The following is a 22,489-nucleotide window of genomic DNA, read 5'->3' as shown; positions in this document are numbered from 1 at the left end:
TTTTATTCAACTTTATTTTATTTAATTGTGGTGCTTGTACATCACTGTGGTGGGCAGTGGTGGCCTAAAGGTTAGAGAAGCGAGCTTGTGACCGGAAGGTCGTCGGTTCAATCCCCCGGACCGGCAGGATAAATCTGGGTGGGGAAAGTGAAAAGCAGCGCTTGCCCCTCCCTCATTACCACCACTGAGGTGCCCTTGAGCAAGGCCCTTAACCCCAACCGCTCCAGTGGAGCTGCTCAGTGGCAGCAGATCAGACTGGTTGTACTGATCAGCTTCCAGGTGTGAATGTGATCAGGGCGTTCCTGAAAAAGAGAGCATTGCTCTCAGTGAAACTCCCCTGAATAAATAAAGGTGAACAAAAAAAAAAAAAAACTGTCTCCTTGGGTTTTATTGTATGTAAATCACTTTGTAAATATTGTTTCCCAGAAAAGTGCTATACAAATAAAGTTGTTATTATCATTATTATTATTATTATTATTTCCCCATTTATTTATGTATGTATTTCTCCCTCCTATGATGTCTCTCTCTCTCTCTCTCTCCTCTCTCTCTCTCTCTCTCTCTGTCTCTCTCTCTCTCTGTCTCTCTCTCTCTCTCTCTGTCTCTCTCTCTCTCTCCTCTCTCTCTCTCTCTCTGTCTCTCTCTCTCTCTGTCTCTCTCTCTCTCTCTCTGTCTCTCTCTCTCTCTCCTCTCTCTCTCTCTCTCTGTCTCTCTCTCTCTCTGTCTCTCTCTCTCTCTCTCTGTCTCTCTCTCTCTCTGTCTCTCTCTCTCTCTCTCTCTGTCTCTCTCTCTTCTCTCTCTCTCTCTCTCTCTCTCTCCTCGCTCGCCCAGCAGCTCTCTGGAAATCAAATCATCAGATCATCAGAACTCAAGAGTCAAACTAAAGAAGAAAATTAAGTTTAACTGAGTTTTAACTGGGTGGACCGTCCCTTTAAACTGCTGCTCTCTTCTTCACTGGGAGAAACTCGTAACATTTAGACAGTTTGTTTCAGAATATTATTTTACTTTGAAAAACAACTGAGATGAAGGAAAATATCAAATATCTGCTAACGTGATAAAAGCTGAAAACCATCTGCAGTGATGGAAACTCCAGTCAGACTGAACTGTCCTTTAAAGAGCAAATCAACATGTAACACACACACACACACACACACTCATACATTCCTGTGCATTCAAAAGTCTAAACCAATGGGAGATCAGTTAGGGGGGCGGAGGGGGGTTTTATTGGTTGGGGTTATTTCCTCCTCCTGGTGCAGTGTGATGTCACCATTAAAGATACTCTGTTTACCAGGAAGGAAGAGGAATGAGATTCTGATATAAAAATCCACTTTTTTTTTTATTGTTAAATAGTTGTATATTATGGCATGAAAATTCAGCTAACAAGGTGAAAAAAGCCGTACAGTCCCATCACATGCAGAGACGGTGAACTGAAAATACTGATGTAGCAGAAAATACAGAAATAAATTAATACTGAAATAAATGATTTGGGGGGAAAATGAGTAAGGAAATGTATTATTTATTTCTTCTTCATTATGTGTTTTACTCATTCACTTATTGAATTATGCGCACTTTTATTTTTTCATTCATTTATTGACAGGTTTCTCTGCATATAATTTTACACATTTATTTTATATTTATTGATAGATGTATTTGGTCATATGTATTTCTAATTATGGACGATTCTGTCCTCCATAGCACTTCAACACAGTTCATGCTACAGTGAACCAGCAGAGGGCGCTCTCTGCCTCAAACTGCTGCTGAACCTCAGACTGATGAGACCAAATCCTGATCAGGTGTGTTTGGTTTGTTGTTCCTGTCAGATGGAGGAGGAGACGCTGCAGGAGATCCTGACCCAAATGTCTGAGCTGGAGCGCAGGAGGGAGGAGAACAGGTCCTGTCTGTCTGTCTGTCTGTCTGTCTGTCTGCCTGTCTGTCTGTCTGTCTGTCTGTCTGTCTGCCTGTCTGTCTGTCTGTCTGTCTGCCTGCCTGTCTGCCTGTCTGTCTGTCTGTCTGTCTGTCTGTCTGTCTGCCTGCCTGCCTGCCTGCCTGCCTGCCTGTCTGTCTGTCTGTCTGTCTGCCTGTCTGTCTGTCTGCCTGCCTGTCTGTCTGTCTGTCTGCCTGCCTGTCTGTCTGTCTGTCTGTCTGCCTGTCTGTCTGCCTGTCTGTCTATCTAGTAGTAGTAGTATTTTTTTTTATTTACTCGTTTATTTAACAGGGACAAATACGTTAAACATTGTTTCATATATAAAATACAAACTAGTTGGCTCGGCTTTTGGAGTTAAAACAGAAAGTACAGGAACATTAAGCTTCAAAATAAATATACAGAAACATTAAAATACAATACAGATAAGGACAGGGACTAAGAAGTTAGTAGTACATAAAATACATTTAACAATAACTACAGTATTAAGATAGTGTTATGTGTGTGTGTGTGTGTGTGTGTGTGTGTGTGTGTATGCCTGTGCATGATGCACATGGTGTACACGTGTCTGCATATGTGTGTATGTGGATTCAAAGGATATACAGCCAGTGTTCACAGGCTTGTTTCAGTGTCAGCCTTTTGCATGTGTGTTAAAAACCTGGAACTCTGTTAACAGATAGATAAAACCAAATGTCCTACATTATAAAACCAAAGTTCTCAAGAAAACAATCAACTTTAATTAAATAAAATGAAGCTAATTTGAATTCAGAGCTAACTGTTCTGTCATTTCCCCTACAGGCTGGAATTACAACATATAACAGTAAGTTTCATTTCCTCAAATCTATCAATCTATCAATCTATCAATCTATCCATCTATCTATCTATCTATCTTGTGTAATACAGAGAACAGATTCCTACTGTAAAACAACGCATAAAGAAATATAATTTGCTGTCATGTTATTACAAAAGGCCACAACATCAACATGGTAGAAAACATAAACTCAAAGATAATACTGTATATTTTCATGCCTATTAATCTAACTGATTTCTTCCATATGTGTTGTTATATTTGTCAGATTAGTGCAGAGACCTGAAATAATATTTCAGTATTAATTCTGTCTGACAGGATCGACTTTTTAGCTGCAAACGTTTCAGTCAGAAATAATCTCATTGGTTGAGTTAAACCTCAGTGGGCGGAGTCAAGTAGGCTAGTATGGCTAGTTTGAACCTGGGAGGTCAGCTAGCTAACTAGCCGTCTGTCCACAGAGCATCTCTAGAGGGGCTTGGTAGATCTGGCCCAGGTTTGGTTTTTTATTTTTTTATTTAAACTTTATTTAACCAGGAAGTTCACTTGAGATTCAGAATCTCTTCTGTCAACATGCTGAGTGTGCAGCAGTTAGTGGAAAAAGTCCTCAAGTCCTTCACTTCAGTAAAAGCAGCAACACCATAAATAAAAATACTTAGGCCTACTAAAAGTAAAGTTCTGCGTTCAAAAGTTTACTTAAGTAAAAGTATAGAAGTAGGCTATTAGCAGTAAAATGTACTATAGCAGCAAAGTAAAAGTCGTCATTCTGTCAGAGTTAAATTATTGAAGCATGAACCTGTCAGAAGTATTTTAATGTTGTCGTCTAACTGCTGCAGATACTGCTGGAGTTTAAACTCTAACAACGCAACATGTTTTATGAGAAAACCTTATTCTGCAAAGTAACTAGTGACTCAGCAGAAAGTCTCACAGGATGGAAATACTCAGTAAAGATCCAGAACCCGTCTGTCTGCCTGCCTGTCTGCCTGCCTGCCTGCCTGCCTGTCTGCCTGCCTGCCTGCCTGCCTGTCTGTCTGCCTGCCTGTCTGCCTGCCTGTCTGTCTGCCTGCCTGCCTGCCTGCCTGCCTGTCTGCCTGCCTGCCTGCCTGCCTGCCTGCCTGCCTGTCTGTCTGTCTGCCTGCCTGCCTGTCTGTCTGCCTGCCTGTCTGTCTGTCTGTCTGTCTGTCTGCCTGTCTGTCTGTCTGTCTGTGGTTCTTGGTCCAGTCAGTAGTTCTGTTTCCGATCAGGTCCCTGACATCCAATCAGAAAACACTTAGGGGGACCTTGTGTGTGTGTGTGTGTGTGTGTGTGTGTGTGTGTGTGTGTGTGTGTGTGTGTGTGTGTGTGTGTGTGTGTGTGCATTGTGGTCTCGTCACAGAACCTGATCTGTGTCCTGTAACGACCAGGTGTCACAGAGAAAGAGAGAGAGAGAGAGAGAGAGAGAAAGAGAGAGAAAGAGAGAGCAGTATTTAGTTTCACTGTTCATGCTGTGTGGTATATCCACCTTCTGTTGTCTCTCTCTCTCTCTCTCTCTCTCTCTCTCTCTCTCTCTCTCTCTCTCTGTCTCTCTCTTTCTCTCTCTCTCTCTCTCTCTCTCTCTCTCTCTCTCTCTCTGTGTCTCTCTCTCTCTCTCTCTCTCTCTCTCTCTCTCTCTCTCTCTGTGTCTCTCTCTTTCTCTCTCTCTCTCTCTCTCTCTCTCTGTGTCTCTCTCTTTCTCTCTCTCTCTCTCTCTCTCTCTCTCTCTCTCTCTCTCTCTCTCTCTCTCTCTCTCTTTCTCTCTGTCTCTCTCTCTCTCTCTTTCTCTCTCTCTCTCTCTCTCTCTCTCTCTGTTGTAGCAGACAGTTTATTCAGCTGAGTGTTTTCATGCAGTTCACCAGGAGTTTGTTGAACGAGCTCCAGGAATTTAACCAGGAGCCGCAGTCTGACAAACACCTGTACAGAAGAAGAAGAAGAAGAAGAAGAAGAAGAAGAAGAGTTTCAGTAGCAGCACTGGTAGTCGCAGTCATACTATTATTATTATTAGTAGTAGTAGTAGTCATAACCGGAGCGGAGGCAGCAGTAGTAGCCTATTACTAACAGTATTAGCAGTATCAGTAGTAGTAGCTGGTACTGGTACAGTAGCAGTACTGGTAGTAGTAGTAGTAGCAGTACTTGTAGTAGTAGTAGTGATGTCAGACTGCAGGCTGGGCTACATCGAGCTGCTTCAACAGGAAATCAACAAAAACCCTGACGTGAGTCCTGAGGATTTCTTTGATTTACTTCATACCAATTCCTGAAATAATAATAAATATAATAATAAATAATAATAATCATTATATTTTTATTGAAAGAGCAACTCTCAAAAGAAGAAGCTTCACAAACGGGCAATAAAAAGAAACATAAAAGTAATATCAGAAATGGTGAGAAAGAAGAAAATAATATTCAGTTTAACTCCTTGAAGTCTGATTTTCCCCTTAAGTTTCCTCTTAAGTAGCTTCAAAGTTATAAAAACCATTCTCCATCCTTCATGTCTCCTCATCTCGTGTCTCTGCTGTTCAGCTCTTCACTGCAGCTGCTGAGACTGAGAGAAATATTCAGACAAGCTGCAACATCACAGCAGCTGGAGGAAATCCAGATGTTTGAGCTTCAGTTTCTCCACATCTCCCTGTAGCTCAGCCTGGCATGTTCGGGTCTGAGGAAACCTTCAGATCTGGACTAGAATTTAAAATAAAGTTCTGTAGGTTTGAACAAAGCTTGTGTTTGTAATGATGGAGCCACCGGCGGATTTAAAGGATGACACTGATGGAGCGGTCTAACCTCCTCAGGCCGGACAGAGAACGGTCAGTCACCTTTGACCTTTAGCCTAGACTTTACCCCAACAGCCCTGTCTGAGGATCACAGGGGTTAAAGGTCAGAGGCCTTGAGAGGCCTGAACATTAATGAAACCCTGAAATCGTCTGTGAGGCTGACAGGCAGCCGGACGGGAGTCTGTTCAGTCAGTCTGACTGTGCGCTCACACCCAAAGCTTCATGAGCAGCACCAGGCGCATGCTTGAAGCCCCGCCCCCTGGCGATCACGTTCGGTTGTACCCAGTATGAAGTTTGTGGTAGAACTCCTCAGCAGGCCGGCCGTGGACCAGGACAAGCATGATCAAATTAACAATTTCCCTGTTTATTATTTAGTAAGCAAAATGTACCTCGTCTATATTTCTACACAACACCGTTTTACCGTTTACTTTGCCGTTTTAGTTTCGGCTGTCGTAACAGAATCAGAATCACTTTGTTGGCTGATGCTTCATTCCACTGGAGGTCGGAGGTCGGTAGTGCCGAGTTGGAACTACCGACCTCCGATCTAAACGCGTTCCAGTGCGTCTTCTCGGGAAAACATGGACGCAACAGCCTTTACCCGTTAACGTTAACGGCAGCTATCTGACAGCAAGTTCAGACAGCAAAGACTTCTATCTACTAACGAAGCACAAGTCACTGAATTACGTTACAAATGGAAACTACAAAGTTGTTACAACAAGTTTTCATAACACAAAAACTACATATCAAGTAAAATCAAGTTTTATTAAGTACAAGTTGATGCTGTGACGTCAGCTGTGTTTATGTCTGAGAACTCGGGCGGAAATAATTTTGTCCGACTTTCCGACTGGGAACTCCGACTTGAACGACCGCTCCTTTGCACTTTTCCGTGTTGGAAGTCGTTTTTCTCAGAGTTTCGAGTGCAGTTGAGCTTGAGTCTGTTTCTGACCCGGTCCTTTGCTCTCAGTTCACAATAAAACAAACAGCGATGGATCGTAAAGCTCCAATCAGTTTCTCCTCCTGGTCAATATGGAACAAACATCTGATATGAACTTCAGTACATATTGAGATGTTACAGCAGGGAGAAAATAAAAAATTAGCATCACCGTAATTTGCATAAAGTTAACCTCAGCTCAACTTCAACTCGTCACTCTGATCGCTGCTCTCTGCCGGACGCTTCTGTAGCTCATGAAGCTTTTGGAGTGAGCGCTCAGTAAAGCCTCAGTAAAGAGTCGCAGCTTGTTGGATTATCAGATGTTTCCATCAAGATGTTAAACCTGCAGTAAGCGACATCGGCCCTTCTGACCAATCCTGAAGCTGATGTGTGCTGTGTGGAGATTTCATAGAGACATAATGATATGAACCAACATCCAGCTGTGTTGCTGTTTTCTCCTCTTTTCTAAAGCTTGTTGTCAACTTCCGCTCCTGAGTGAAGCTCCTCCCCCTCCATTCAGCAGCGTTTCATTTTTTTAAAACTAGCTTGTCTCCTACCTCGCTGTTTGAAAGCGACGCTCTCCCCCTCTCATTCCTGAAAAAAATTCTCATAATGGCGGAATCGATGAAGTGAGCGAGTAATCTTGTTAGACTAGTAAACTTGTTAAACTAGTAAACTTGTTAAACTAGTAAACTTGTTAGCCTAGTAAACTTGTTAGACTAGTAAACTTGTTAAACTAGTAAACTTGTTAAACTAGTAAACTTGTTAGCCTAGTAAACTTGTTAGACTAGTAATCTTGTTAGACTAGTAAACTTGTTAGACTAGTAAAGTTGTTAAACTAGTAAACTTGTTAGACTAGTAAACTTGTTAGACTAGTAATCTTGTTAGACTAATAAAGTTGTTAAACTAGTAAACTTGTTAGACTAGTAATCTTGTTAGACTAGTAAACTTGTTAGATTAGTAATCTTGTTAGACTAGTAAACTTGTTAGACTAGTAATCTTGTTAGACTAGTAATCTTGTTAGACTAGTAAAGTTGTTAAACTAGTAAACTTGTTAGACTAGTAATCTTGTTAGACTAGTAAAGTTGTTAGACTAGTAAAGTTGTTAGACTAGTAATCTTGTTAGACTAGTAAAGTTGTTAAACTAGTAAAGTTGTTAGACTAGTAATCTTGTTAGAATAGTAAACTTGTTAGACTAGTAAAGTTGTTAGACTAGTAAACTTGTTAGATTAGTAATCTTGTTAGACTAGTAAAGTTGTTAAACTAGTAAACTTGTTAGATTAGTAATCTTGTTAGAATAGTAAACTTGTTAGACTAGTAAAGTTGTTAGACTAGTAAACTTGTTAGACTAGTAATCTTGTTAGACTAGTAAAGTTGTTAAACTAGTAAAGTTGTTAGACTAGTAATCTTGTTAGAATAGTAAACTTGTTAGACTAGTAAAGTTGTTAAACTAGTAAACTTGTTAGACTAGTAAAGTTGTTAGACTAGTAAACTTGTTAGACTAGTAATCTTGTTAGACTAATAAAGTTGTTAGACTAGTAAACTTGTTAGACTAGTAATCTTGTTAGACTAGTAAAGTTGTTAGACTAGTAATCTTGTTAGACTAATAAAGTTGTTAAACTAGTAAACTTGTTAGACTAGTAATCTTGTTAGACTCGTAAAGTTGTTAGACTAGTAAACTTGTTAGACTAGTAATCTTGTTAGACTAGTAAAGTTGTTAAACTAGTAAAGTTGTTAGACTAGTAATCTTGTTAGAATAGTAAACTTGTTAGACTAGTAAAGTTGTTAAACTAGTAAACTTGTTAGATTAGTAATCTTGTTAGAATAGTAAACTTGTTAGACTAGTAAACTTGTTAGACTAGTAATCTTGTTAGACTAGTAAAGTTGTTAAACTAGTAAAGTTGTTAGACTAGTAATCTTGTTAGAATAGTAAACTTGTTAGACTAGTAAAGTTGTTAAACTAGTAAACTTGTTAGACTAGTAAAGTTGTTAGACTAGTAAACTTGTTAGACTAGTAATCTTGTTAGACTAATAAAGTTGTTAGACTAGTAAACTTGTTAGACTAGTAATCTTGTTAGACTAGTAAAGTTGTTAGACTAGTAATCTTGTTAGACTAATAAAGTTGTTAAACTAGTAAACTTGTTAGACTAGTAATCTTGTTAGACTCGTAAAGTTGTTAGACTAGTAAACTTGTTAGACTAGTAATCTTGTTAGACTAGTAAAGTTGTTAGACTAGTAATCTTGTTAGACTAGTAAAGTTGTTAAACTAGTAAACTTGTTAGATTAGTAATCCTGTTAGACTAGTAAAGTTGTTAGACTAGTAAACTTGTTAGACTAGTAATCTTGTTAGACTAGTAATCTTGTTAGACTAGTAAACTTGTTAGACTAGTAAAGTTGTTAGACTAGTAAAGTTGTTGATGATGTCACACTTCAAGATGAGGCTCTTTATCGAAGGAAGCTCACCTACCTGGGAAGTAAGTTGAAGGTTAAACAGTTGGCAGTGAACTTTGGTTTCAGTTGTTTCATGAGACTTCAGGGTCAGGGTCAGGTCTTCACTCCTTCTCTGCAGACTAACTGATGGTTTGTGTGTTTCACTACTTTTGTCCCTCTGACTGTGTGAATCCGGTCAGAGTCACTTGAACTCTGACCAAATCTGAAGGGGCGAAATTGCATTCGCTACCAGAATTATTCTTTTTTTTACCTTTGTGTGTTTTCAATGGAAGAAAACGAGAGGCAAAGTAAATACTGTGCGTGTTTCTGAAATGTGTGTGTGTGTGTGTGTGTGTGTGTGTGTGTGTGTGTGTGCTCTTCAGAGGCTGTGCGGCGGTCAGGAGGAGGAGCCAGACGAGGCGTTGGCTCCGCCCCCCTGCAGCAGCCTGCCGTCGCTCTGCTCCATCCCCAGAACGCTCGCCGTCTCCCCGAGTCTGGGAGGAGAGCCGCTCACCCAGGACCTGTCTGTGGTGAGACTGTCTGTCTGTCTGTCTCTCTGTCTGTCTGTCTGCCTGTCTGCCTGCCTGTCTCTCTGTCTGCCTGCCTGTCTCTCTGTCTGCCTGTCTGTCTGTCTGTCTCTCTGTCTGTCTGTCTCTCTGTCTGCCTGCCTGTCTGTCTGCCTGTCTCTCTGTCTGCCTGCCTGTCTGTCTGCCTGTCTCTCTGTCTGCCTGTCTCTCTGTCTGTCTGCCTCATCTGTTTCTACTTCAGTTAGTCATTTCCTTCATTTCCCAGAAAGCCTTTCAACCACCCTCAGAGAAGGGGTTGAGATGTGTAGGTGGAGAGAGAGAGCGGAGCCCCCCGTCCCATTACGCCCCCTAAACACTCCCCTCGTTCTGAGTGACACTCAGTCAGAAGTGTCAGTGTTGTATCAGGAGGAGGAGCCGCTCACAGGAGGCTGAAGGACCTGCAGCAGCAGCTCCGGGACAAACTTCCCTTCATTTGGCTCACTTGAGAACGGGACGCCCTCCATCATGGCGGCGGCTCGCAGGAACGCGCAAATTCAAGGGTTAGGAGCTGAATTGGGACGGGGGGATAGAGAAAGTTTTTCCAGCCTTGAAAAAGTGAAAGCCCAACCTGTCTCTCTGCTGCAGTGCATTCTGGTCTCTCTCCTGCTCCTGCAGTGCATTCTGGTCTCTCTCCTGCTCCTGTGGTGGAGAAACTGGTCTCTCTCCTCTTCTACGATGGATTTCTCCCTGTATGATTGTTGAACGTCTCTCGGTGCAAAATGGCGGCTCTAGAAAGAAGCCCTCGCTCTTTGATTCTGAGGGACTGACACCAAAACCTGACGTTTACCGCTGATGTTTTACATCCTGAAACATTTTCTCATATCAAACTCCACTGTAGCTGCTGGAAACATCTGGAGGTGACGTCACCTCGTCTACGATTGGCCGGTTATCCACCAAGAAGAAAAACTACTGAATGGAGACAGAGATGAGAAGAACATCGCCAACAGCTGATTTTAACTAACTCTGATTTTCCCCTTAAATTTCCTCTTAAAGCCCCTGTGTGTAGGATCTGAAAATTGTTGAATTTGGCGACTCCTAGTGGAAGTGCCAAAAAACGACACTGTCGCAAACATCTTTGCAACCTCTTAGCGACGTTTGTGACCCCGATTCATACAGAGTCCTGCTGCAGATAACTGTAGCTCAAGCATTAGTTCCTATATTATTCCTAATCACAGCATTGTACTATGAAGTAGTTTGTAATTGTGAGAATTAAAGTTAACAGATGTTTAAAAAATGAAAAAAAAAATTTCCGTCCTGCACTTCAGTGTCTCCTCCATATTCTGTATCTGCTGTTCCAACGCTTCACTGAAGTGAAAGATTGAATATTAATAATAATATTAATATTGAGTGAAATATTCAAACACCTGCAACATAACAACAAGTGGAAGAAATCTAGATGTAGTTCAGCCTGACATGTTTGGTGTCTTTGGAAACCTTGAGATCTGGACTAGAATTTAAAATAAAGTTCTGTGAGTTTGAACAAAGCTTGAAACAGTTTGTAACGATGGAGCCAGCGGCGGGTCGGCAGGGCGGAGGGTAAAGTGTTTTGGGGGTTTCGATGTGAGTGGGCGTGTCCTTTCTATCCACCGTATTTATGGGAAACTGGAACAGGTCACCTGACACCGCTGCTGTCTGCCTGTTCAACTGATCACAGACCAGCTGCTTACACACAAACCACAAACTGTGTGTGTGTGTGTGTGTGTAAGGAGCTGCATAACAGTCTTACACACACATATGCACTTACCTATTTAATTAGGTAAGTGTGTCTGTGTGTGTGTCAGTGTACATTTTCGTGTTTCTGTGTGTGTGTGTCTAAGGAGACAGAAGCCTAGCGGTTGAGTCCTCTTATTAATTCATGTCCTTGGTTGTCGGTGTGTGTGTGTGTGTGTGAGAGAGAGAGAGAGAGAGAGAGAGAGACAGAGAGAGAGAGTATGTTTATGTGTATGTGTGTGTGTGTGTGTATAAGGAGCTGTATAATATTCTTACACACACACACCCCTACTCACCTTATCAAGACAGTGTGTCTGTGTTGGTGTGCATATTTGTGTGTGTGTGTGTGTGTGTGTGTGTGTGTGTGTGTGTGTGTGTGAAGTCTCCTTATTAATTCATGTCTGTTAAGCAGCTAACAGCTTGTGTTTATCCTGAAGCCGACAGCTAAAGTTCATGTTAGAGCAGAACACATTCAGGTCTAAAGAAATCTCTTTAAAGATTAACACCGGTGTCATTTTATTTTTCCTCTCCATGAAAAGTCTAAATCCTCTGATGTATTTCCAGAAGCTCCTACTGTCTGTTTGAACTCATAGACTCCCATTGTTTTCTAATATAATTAAGTTATCCATATATTAATTATCTTTGAATGTTAATTTATGCTTGTGTGTTGTTTTATATTTAAAAAGACAGAGAGTCCAGAACTGGGAAAAATCCTCTGGTTCACAGGAAGTGATGCGTTTTACGTTTCCTGTTTGTTTAGAATAAACAGAAGAAGAAGTATGAGGTTAACTTCCAGCAGTGTTAGCATGAATCACACCAGGATCACACACTTCCTGGTTCTCAGTCCTGCCGGCTTGTGTTCTCCGTGACGTGATTTACGTCTTAATAATCTAATGAGTAGGGACGGACGATCAATTCCAACTCTGACTTCAAATGAAAATCAACACAAAAATTTAAGTTGTACAACAAAATTAATTTATTACATTACCACAAAATGGTACAAAAGCTGGTACAAATGTTCTATGAAGGCTGGTTAACTCAACGGGTTTTGTAGCAAGTGTCCAATGGATGAATTAATTAATTATAAATTTGTTTAAATTAAACAGTTTCTTCGATGAGATTGCAACAGGAGTCGACTCCAATTCCGTTTATTAGTAGAATCGATTTTCAGAATCGACGTGATGGAATCGAGAATCGACTCTTTTGGAGTCGACGCTCCATCCGTACTAATAAGAACCAGAGAGAGAACGGATAAAGATCCTGGAAGTTTCCTTGGCAGCCGAGGAAACATCCGATAAGAACGAATGGAAAGACCCAAGAATCTGAGTTGAGGTTCGTCCCTCCTGTGTTGGTCTGGCTGAAACTGAAGTGTGTTATCTACAACACACAGTGAAGAAAACACAACCAGACCTCTTATGTTTCTGCTTGATGTTTCTCTTCGTTTTCAGAACCTGAGGAAGATTTTATTCGGCGGAACGTTTCACGTCTTCAACTACGAGTGGAGGAAATCCTGCTTCAAGTTCAGAGAGCCGAACTCAGAGTTAGCATACGCTCTGGAGACCGAGAGGGTGAGCAGATACTACTACTACTACAAGTATTACTACTACTACTACTACTGATACTACTACTACTACAAGTATTACTACTACTACTACTGATACTACTACTACTACAAGTATTACTACTACTACTACTACTGATACTACGACTACAAGTATTACTACTACAACTACTGATACTGCTACTACTACAAGTATTACTACTACTACTACTACTGATACTACTACTACTACAAGTATTACTACTACTACTACTACTGATACTACTACTACTACTACTGATACTACTACTACTACTACTGATACTACTACTGATACTACTAGTACTACTACTACTACTGATACTACTACTACTACTACTGATACTACTAGTACTACTATACTACTACTACTACTACTGATACTACTACTACTACTACTGATACTACTAGTACTACTACTACTACTACTACTGATACTACTACTACTACAAGTATTACTACTACTACTACTGATACTGCTACTACTACAAGTATTACTACTACTACTACTACTGATACTACTACTACTACTGATACTACTACTACTACTACTACTACTACTACTACTACTGATACTACTACTACTACTACTGATACTACTACTACTACTGATACTACTACTACTACTACTACTACTACTACTACTGATACTACTACTACTACTACTACTACTGATACTACTACTACTACTACTACTGATACTACTACTACTACTACTGATACTACTACTACTACTACTACTGATACTACTACTACTACTACTACTGATACTACTACTACTACTACTGATACTACTACTACTACTACTGATACTACTGCTACCGTTAGTATTACTACTATTACTACTACTGCTATTAGTATTACTACTAATAGCCTAGTATTACTACTACTGCTACTGCTGCTGATCAGCTCCAGTGTGACGGAGTGAAGCAGGTGGAGCTGCACTGGAGTTCACTTTCCCCGGATAAAATAAAGCTTAAAACATATCAAATCTTGCGTACATATAAAAGAGCCAGAGGATTTTTACACTCTGCTGCCTGTCTCCATGTCCAGCGTGTTGCAGCTAAAACCATATCAGCTAAAACCAAATCAGCTAAAAAACCAATCAGCTAAAACCAAATCAGCTACAAAAATCAATCAGCTAAAACCAAATCAGCTAAAACCAAATCAGCTAAAAAACCAATCAGCTAAAACCAAATCAGCTACAAAAATCAATCAGCTAAAACCAAATCAGCTAAAAAACCAATCAGCTAAAACCAAATCAGCTAAAACCAAATCAGCTACAAAAATCAATCAGCTAAAACCAATCAGCTAAAACCAAATCAGCTAAAAAACCAATCAGCTAAAACCAAATCAGCTACAAAAATCAATCAGCTAAAACCAAATCAGCTAAAACCAAATCAGCTAAAAAACCAATCAGCTAAAACCAAATCAGCTACAAAAATCAATCAGCTAAAACCAAATCAGCTAAAACCAAATCAGCTAAAAAACCAATCAGCTAAAACCAAATCAGCTACAAAAATCAATCAGCTAAAACCAAATCAGCTAAAAAACCAATCAGCTAAAACCAAATCAGCTAAAACCAAATCAGCTACAAAAATCAATCAGCTAAAACCAATCAGCTAAAACCAAATCAGCTAAAAAACCAATCAGCTAAAACCAAATCAGCTAAAAAACCAATCAGCTAAAACCAAATCAGCTAAAACCAAATCAGTTAAAACCAAATCAGTTAAAACCAAATCAGCTAAAACCAATCAGCTAAAACCAAATCAGCTAAAACCAAATCAGCTACAAAAATCAATCAGCTAAAACCAATCAGCTAAAACCAAATCAGCTAAAAAACCAATCAGCTAAAACCAAATCAGCTAAAACCAAATCAGTTAAAACCAAATCAGCTAAAACCAAAACAGTTAAAACCAAATCAGCTAAAACCAAATCAGTTAAAACCAAATCAGCTAAAACCAATCAGCTAAAACCAATCAGCTAAAACCAAATCAGCTAAAACCAAATCAGTTAAAACCAAATCAGTTAAAACCAAATCAGCTAAAACCAATCAGCTAAAACCAAATCAGCTAAAACCAAATCAGCTACAAAAATCAATCAGCTAAAACCAATCAGCTAAAACCAAATCAGCTAAAAAACCAATCAGCTAAAACCAAATCAGCTAAAACCAAATCAGTTAAAACCAAATCAGCTAAAACCAAATCAGTTAAAACCAAATCAGCTAAAACCAAATCAGTTAAAACCAAATCAGCTAAAACCAATCATCTAAAACCAAATCAGCTAAAACCAAATCAGCTAAAACCAATCAGCTAAAACCAAATCAGCTAAAACCAAATAATCTAAAACCAAATCATCTAAAACCAAATCAGTTAAAACCAATCAGCTAAACCAGACATGCTGCCGTCTCCAGAGAATGACATCATCACCGAGACTCGTCAGCTCCGGAGGGCGTCGGTCACACCCAGTAGTCACATTATGTCACAGCGTCTAGGAGTGTCTAGTCACTGTAATTGAACACACACACACACACACACACACACACACATACACACACATACACAACTAATTAGCCGAAGTGACTACCACTTTGCTGGTGAGGGATTACACTGTTGGACAATAGCTGTTGTCATGAGATCCATGAAGAAGAGTCAGTCAGCTGTTGAGTCCGGTCCGTCTGCACAGCGACTGAATGACATCATCACATCATGTCATCATCTCTATCTTAGTGCGACTAAGATAGGGGGCGACTCCGGGTCGACCGACCTGATCTCACAGAAAAACAGGAAACGAACTCGACTTGTTAACACCGAATTACGTGTTGGTGGCAAGAAAAGTGTGAAAGCTCAGTTTTCCCAGCAGGAAGCGGTTCCATGAAGGAGACATGACTATAAACAGGAAGTAGAGTCACAGTGAAGCAGCTCAGTGGAAAGTTCAATTCCCAACTTGTACAAAGAAAACTTCTACTGTGAGTCAAATTTTAATGTACTAACTGTGTGTGTGTGTGTGTGGTGTGTGTGTGTGTGTGGTGTGTGTGGTGTGTGTGTGTGTGTGTGTGTGTGTGTGGTGTGTGTGGTGTGTGTGTGTGTGTGTGTGTGTGTGTGTTTCAGGCCGGGGCGCGGGCCGTTCAGATGGTCGTTCAGGCTCGCATCATTAAATTCCTGCTGTTCAGCAGACAGAGCGGCTCAGAGGGCCGGACGCTGCAGAGGTGAGGAGAGATCAGCACAGACCCAGACCTGGACCCAGACCTGGACCCAGACCAGGACCAGGACCAGGAACAGGACCAGGACCAAAACCAAGACCAGACCCGCACCAGGACCAGACCGGACCAGACCAGACCAGATCAGACCAGGACCAGACCCAGACCAGACCAGACCAGACCAGGACCAGACCCAGACCAGATCAGACCCGGACCAAGACCAGACCCAGGACCAGACCAGACCAAGACCAGACCAGACTGAGTCCCAGACCCAGACCCAAACCCAAACCCAAACCCAGACCAAGACCAGACCAGACCCAGACCAGACCAGACCAGACCAGACCAGACTGAGTCCCAGACCCAGACCCAGACCCAAACCCAAACCCAGACCAGACCAGACCCAGACCAGACCCAGACCAGACCAGACCAGACCAGACCCAGTCCCAGCATGTTGAACTGAGTCTTTCACTTGGTTGCTGGTTTGAAGGTCTTGAAATTCGGCCGGTCCGTCCTCTAGAAACGAGATCATGTCATTTGACAGAAAAACATCGTTGAAACAAGATGATTTGAATCAGAAACAAGGGAAAGTATCATCAGACCAGCACACAATTTTATATAAAAAAAAATAATTACAAAACACATTTTAAAACTCAATAGGGGACAGATTGGCTTGTTAGATGGGCATTTTTTCCAGTGTTACAGTGTGTTCATTATCTATCTATCTATCTATCTATCTATCTCTCTCTCTCTCTCTGTCTCTCTCTCTCTCTCTGTGTCTCTCTCTCTCTCTCTCTCTCTCTCTCTCTCTCTCTCTCTCCCTCCAGTCTCTGTGACGTGGGACAGAGGGATCAGGAGAGGGCGTTGACGGCAGCGTTGACCGACAGCCTCTGGTTGGCCGGTGAGGAGCGCAGTGCCACCGTTACCTTGGTAACCGCAGACTACTGCATCACCCCCCACCTGGACTACAAACTGGACAACTTCACAGAGAGGGTACGAAATCAAAACGACAGCAACAACAATTTTATCACAAGGGCAGGAAACAACGGTCCAAATGATCGACTTTACAATTGCAAGTGTGATGTGTTGTTCATAACATTTCTGAATGGTATGGTTATTTTTTTAAATCTTCGACAGAGACAGTTTCATAACCAATCTGCTACCAGCCACCGTGTCTCCATGATGGAGGAACATGTAGAACTGTGTGTTAGTTAATAAAGTGTAAATCTGTAGAACTGTGTGTTAGTTAATAAAGTGTAAATCTGTAGAACTGTGTGTTAGTTAATAAAGTGTAAATCTGTAGAACTGTGTGTTAGTTAATAAAGTGTAAATCTGTAGAACTGTGTGTTAGTTAATAAAGTGTAAATCTGTATGAAGCAGCTAGAAGCAGAGAGCAGCTGAGTCAGCTTGTTGTGGTGTGGCTGTAGATCCATTCAGTAACGTTCTCAGTAAAAGTGAATAGTGTGATAAGGTGGATTTGGTTACTGTGACACAGTAAACTGTCTTGTCTTTAGCCCTAGTCTCTACTCCAAAACACGCTGAGATGTTAGCATGCTAATGCTAGCTTCGTGGACGATCTGTCTGGGTAATGAAGTCCTCAAAATTCAAACAGTGACATCTTGCTGCCACCTGGGGCCGCCAACATGCGAAAATTGCATAATGCAGCTTTAAAAATCAGATTTTGTTTTACATGTTGTAACCTAACCAACTGGCCAGATGTAACAAAGTTGCCACCAGTATAATAATTTCATAACGTATTAAAACGTATGAATAACTTTCAACCGTTTGATTCTTTCAGCTGCAGCTATTCACATTCAACAATAAAGAAGACGTCAGGAAATTCATCTACGAGCACATCCAGTGTGTGAGTCAATCCAGTCGATCCAGTGGTTTTCAATCAACTGGTTTGTCACTTTCCAGATTATCTTACTTGTTTGGTGTAAAGTCTCACTGTCAACAACTAGAGGTGGTTGATTTCAATGGCAGTGAAATAGAAAACAACAGACTGGATGCTGCATTAGTGGTTTTAATCTGAGTGTATTTGGCTTTAGAAAATGTCATGTTGAGTGATAAATACACTGTATAGTCTACTGTCTACATGTAGACTGATATGTACTACTATGTTAGTGAAGTCTTTACTCCAATGTCACCAAGACAAATTTCTTTACATTATTGTACGAAACACTTAAAGTGATTCAGATTATTCAGTGATATTTTAATCAAAACTGAATTTAGACATACTATTGTGAAGGAAATGACACACTGAGGTGTAGGCTATATACATAAAATGAGGTATATATAATTTTGTGGTTATATTTGTTTATTTGTAAACACGTATTACTAACCACAACATCATCATCAGTCCAGCGGTCGTCTGTCTCTCTGATTCCCTCTGTCCCGCGACAGGACGGCCTTAAAGACGGAGAACATCAGAGAACCACATGAGTCACTGTTGTTCTCTTTCAGTTTAAAGAGGAAGGGAGTCATGGAGTCATCCTGTTCCTGTACAGCCTCATCTGTTCCCGGACAGTCAACAGGTGAAAACATGATGATCGCCAGAAAGATTTGTGTCTCAGAAATAATCATGATTCTGCACAGTCAGACTTTGTTGTCACTGAACTTTTATTAATCACATGGTATCCTGGTTGTATTGATCCTGAACCTCAGATCGCGTATGGAATCGTATCGTGAGAGAAGCAGATCTTCCATCACTAATAAATACTGAAACAGGTTTAGTCAAATAAATATGGAACTGGCACATCTGGGCTCAAATGTTGTTGATATGACCAGGCGGCGTTGTTGTATTTCAGAACTACATAGTACTAAATACTGTACCTGCCGTCCAGCTGCATGAGTCTCAGTCTTCAGCACTTTTTGAATTCACATGGTGATTCATATCGGTCTGGTCAGTCTATCCAGTGGCAGTTCATTCAGACAGATACTGTCCTGATTGGATGGTGGATGTAGGCGGGACAGACCTCCTCATGACGAGCGTTACAGAGCGACAACAACGACCAAAATAAGATATATTTAGAGATTTCTTAAGTCCTCAAAAAACTGAATGGATTGAATTAAAAGAGGAACAATCAGCTGTTTGAAAGCAGGAAGTGAAGCCGCCATGACTGTTGTCGCTCTGAGGCGTTCCTGCTTTGCTGCTGTGATTGGTCAAAGATTTTGATAACTGACAACAAACACCAACCAATCGGTCGGGGCGAGAAATTCCGTCATTGAATCAGTGGATAGACTGACCAGACCGACATGAATCACCATGCAGATTCAAACAGTGATGAAGACTGAGAGTTAAATACTGAGTTTTGAGTTTACAACTCAAAAATGACAAAATGTGTAAATGTGAAAACCCAGAGAGTCCGGCACAAACCGCTCCTCCTCTGCCCCGTCACAGACTGAGGGAGGATCTGGACTGCTCCACCTCTCACCTGCTGCAGGTCAGACTGGGAAACTTCGCCTGTCGCCAGGTGAGAAAGTCTGTTGGCTCAGCACCAAAACCACTTTGCCTGGTTCATGCTTCATGCAGCTTTTAGGGTTCTTCTAGGGTGTCTGGGGGTCTTCTGGGGTTCTTCTATGGTTCTTCTAGGGTTTCTCTAGGTTGCCTAGAGTTCTTCTGGGGTTCTTCTAGAGTACCTCTAGATTGTTTAGGGTTCTTCTATAGTTCCTCTAGGGTGTCTAGTGTTCTTCTAGGGTTCTTCTAGAGTGCTTCTAGGCCATCTTGGGTTCTTCTATGTTTCTTCTATGGTTTCCTCTAGGGCGTCTAAGATGAACAGATAAGAACCTGTCTGCAGCATCTCTTTGTGTTCCTCCAGGCTTTGTTGAACCTGTTGCTGACGGGCCGGGCGAGTCCTAATGTGTTCAACGGGACCGTGCAGTGCGGGGCGGACGGCCGGCCTCTGGAGCGCCCCCTGCAGGGCGTCCTGGCCCGCAGCGATGTGGGATACCTGCACTGGAGCCGCGAGCAGATGGAGAGAGACAGACTGCCACAGGTAGGCTCTTCTACAAGTTAAAACAAATTACCGCTTTAATCGCATTTTGAATGAAAAGCAGGTTTGGTTCCATATAGATTGCTTTCAGGTGTCGTCACTCACCCTCTGGCGGCCATATTGGAGGTCCTCAAGTCTAACCCTTGTGTTAATATGGTTCATTTCTGTTCTGTTTCTGACTGGGAACTGATCATTTCATCACTGATACATCTGATTGATTTTGTGTTCCTGTACTACTCCTCCTCCTCCTCCTCCTGCTCCTCCTCCTGCTCCTCCTCCTCTTCCTCCTCCTCTTCCTCCTCCTCCTCCTCCTCCTCCTCCTCCTCCTCCTCCTCCTCCTCCTGCAGGTGGGCAGCATGCTGAAGACTCCCAGGTTTCCCATCTGGCTCTGCAGTATAAACGGCAGCTGCTCTGTTCTGTTCGGCCCGACCCGCTCGCTGCTGTCCGACTGGAAGATGGAGCATCTGTTCCACCTGTACTTCTACAACGGCCAGCCGAGCCAGAGAGCCACCGCCAGACTGACCATAGGTACTGAACCCTGCTGGTTCAGGTCTGACTCAGGCTCATCTGTTTGGAAGCAGTCAGGCGAAGTGACTCTAAATGTTCAGTTCGGGTATTTGAATTGAGACAGCGAGGGCCTAGGAACTTTGTATGTGACTTTTTATTGAATTTTATCATGTTAAACACTCCATCTGGTCTCATGTTGGTCTATATGGATTTATCCATATTCATACAGAGTGGCAGTTTATTGTTGTATTTTGCTTTTGTGACTTCTGCTGTGTTTTTACTGTGAACCCTTTTTAAAAAGCAAAAAACTAGTTGCACTCTCTTCTCTCAGTTGTGTGTTTACTGGACGATGTTTCAGCATAAGGCTTTCATCAGGCTTTTGTTGTTTTCATTATATTATTTTCTGTAAACTCTACTAGCCAAATTTCCCTTACAGGACATTGAAGTCAGAACTGAACTGAACTGAACTGAACTGAACTGAACTGAACTGGACTGGACTGGACTGAACTGAACTGGACTGAACTGGACTGGACTGGACTGGACTGGACTGGACTGGACTGGACTACATGCTCCTCTCCCTGCTGTTCATTCCCCAGCTGTTGTGTTTTCTGGTTGCAGATACACACTCTCACCACTGGGAGGCGTCGTCCAGCCACTCGGCCGGAGACCCGGAGAAGAGGTTTCCCTCGGTGGAAATGACCATCAGGACCAAGTGGGACGGAGCTGCGATCGACTGGAACGGCTGCTCGCCTTTCTACTGATCTGGACTGACGCTGCGGTCCGGATCTTGCAGCATGGCTCCGCCTTCTGAAACAATACAGACTTTTTTATTTAAGACACGTTTTTACAGACGGCATGTGACATGTAAACAGGAATTGAACAGATTCTGAGGCAGTGACAGGTTTACTAGAGCTGAGCAATTCACCAGAAAAATATAATAAAATATATATATGTATATATGTATATATATATGAACTTCTGCAATCTCCAAATCTCAGAGTCTGCAGTTAATTTGGTCCAAACTGGATTTGTGAACCAGGAGTTTTAGAATCAAAACCTTCATCAGACTCAAACTCAGTAAATCTGCACATCTAGTTTTTTGTTTTTTTAACTAAATCACTTTTAAAGTTCTAATAAATTTCTGACAAGAAAAACTTAAATCGCAATTTCAATATTCTATCAAATAATCGCAATTAGATTTTTTGTCAATATCTTTCAGCTCGACTGTTTACAGTAAGTGAAGTCAAACGTATTTTAAGGTTTGATGGTTTGTGACGCTTAAAGCGCTTAAAGATGTCGGCCTTCTGACATCCATGTTTTTCCTCCAGCAGAGAAAAATCATCCTGACAAAATGTCTGCTCTTAGTTTGATTTCAGAGTCAGAAATGCTGTGTGTGTTGCATTGTGGGACAGCATGGCAGGACTGGCTGTCACCCTGGAGGCAGCCATCTTTAAGCACAGTGTCCCTCTGTAACAAATATCTCAGCTGGAGGAAACCGTCATCACACCAAACCAAAGCCCTTCACTTTCTCCCTGAAATGTCCTTCATTTCTCATCACATAAACATTAATTATCCATTAAAAATAACAGCTTTTAATGAAGTAAGGTTAGTATCATGGATTTATTCATGGGTTGGTTCACAGAGACTAGAAATTAAGGGATTTTTCATGTCTTTTGTGCAGGTTTACAGGTTATTAATGAGTTATTAATGGAAAGTTCCTGTCTCCCTGAATTTTACATTAAATTAGAAAGTAAGCAGTCAAGATTAAGAGGAAGTTTAAGGGGGTTTTGATGGAGTCTCCTCCATTAATTACTCCCCTAATTAATTTTAAGGGGATTTTGCATGAATTAAGGGGTGAATGAATGTAAGTTAATGTAAATTGAAGGTTATTTTAAGGGTTTAATGGTTCACAGTCTCCAGACAACAGGATCCTGTATGTGAGGATCCACTTGAGCCGGACTGAGCTTCACTGCCTGGCTGTTAACGAGCTGAACGACATTAAACCTCCTTAACTGTTTAATGGTGTTTAATGTGTAATTATTCTCTCTGGTGCGACTTGGAAATCATTC

At 41.4% G+C, this 22,489-nt stretch overlaps 1 protein-coding gene across 1 annotated transcript; it reads left to right on the top strand.

Moving 5' to 3' along the window:
• Positions 1–4,888: 4,888 nt before the first annotated feature.
• On the top strand, positions 4,889–22,440 carry mindy4b (MINDY family member 4B). The gene is made up of 11 exons (XM_078284308.1): positions 4,889–4,951; positions 9,251–9,397; positions 12,592–12,711; positions 15,833–15,930; positions 16,746–16,911; positions 17,717–17,782; positions 18,385–18,455; positions 19,322–19,394; positions 19,740–19,916; positions 20,261–20,482; positions 21,017–22,440. Exons 1-11 carry the CDS (start codon positions 4,889–4,891, stop codon positions 21,179–21,181), a joined length of 1,368 nt encoding a protein of 455 aa, XP_078140434.1. The 3' UTR covers positions 21,182–22,440.
• The last annotated feature ends 49 nt before the right edge of the window (positions 22,441–22,489 follow it).

The sequence above is a fragment of the Centroberyx gerrardi genome, chromosome 6, assembly GCF_048128805.1.
Source record: "Centroberyx gerrardi isolate f3 chromosome 6, fCenGer3.hap1.cur.20231027, whole genome shotgun sequence".
Classification (NCBI taxonomy): Eukaryota; Metazoa; Chordata; class Actinopteri; order Beryciformes; family Berycidae; genus Centroberyx; species Centroberyx gerrardi.
Note: the sequence above shows the minus strand (reverse complement) of the source record. Positions and strands in the feature narration are given on the sequence as shown.

Coding starts and splice junctions, on each gene's coding strand:
- mindy4b (XM_078284308.1), top strand. CDS start 4,889: ATGTCAGACTGCAGGCTGGGCTACATCGAGCTGCTTCAACAGGAAATC. Junction 9,398..12,591: donor TCACCCAGGACCTGTCTGTG/GTGAGACTGTCT, acceptor CTTCGTTTTCAG/AACCTGAGGAAGATTTTATT. Junction 17,783..18,384: donor TCTACGAGCACATCCAGTGT/GTGAGTCAATCC, acceptor GTTCTCTTTCAG/TTTAAAGAGGAAGGGAGTCA.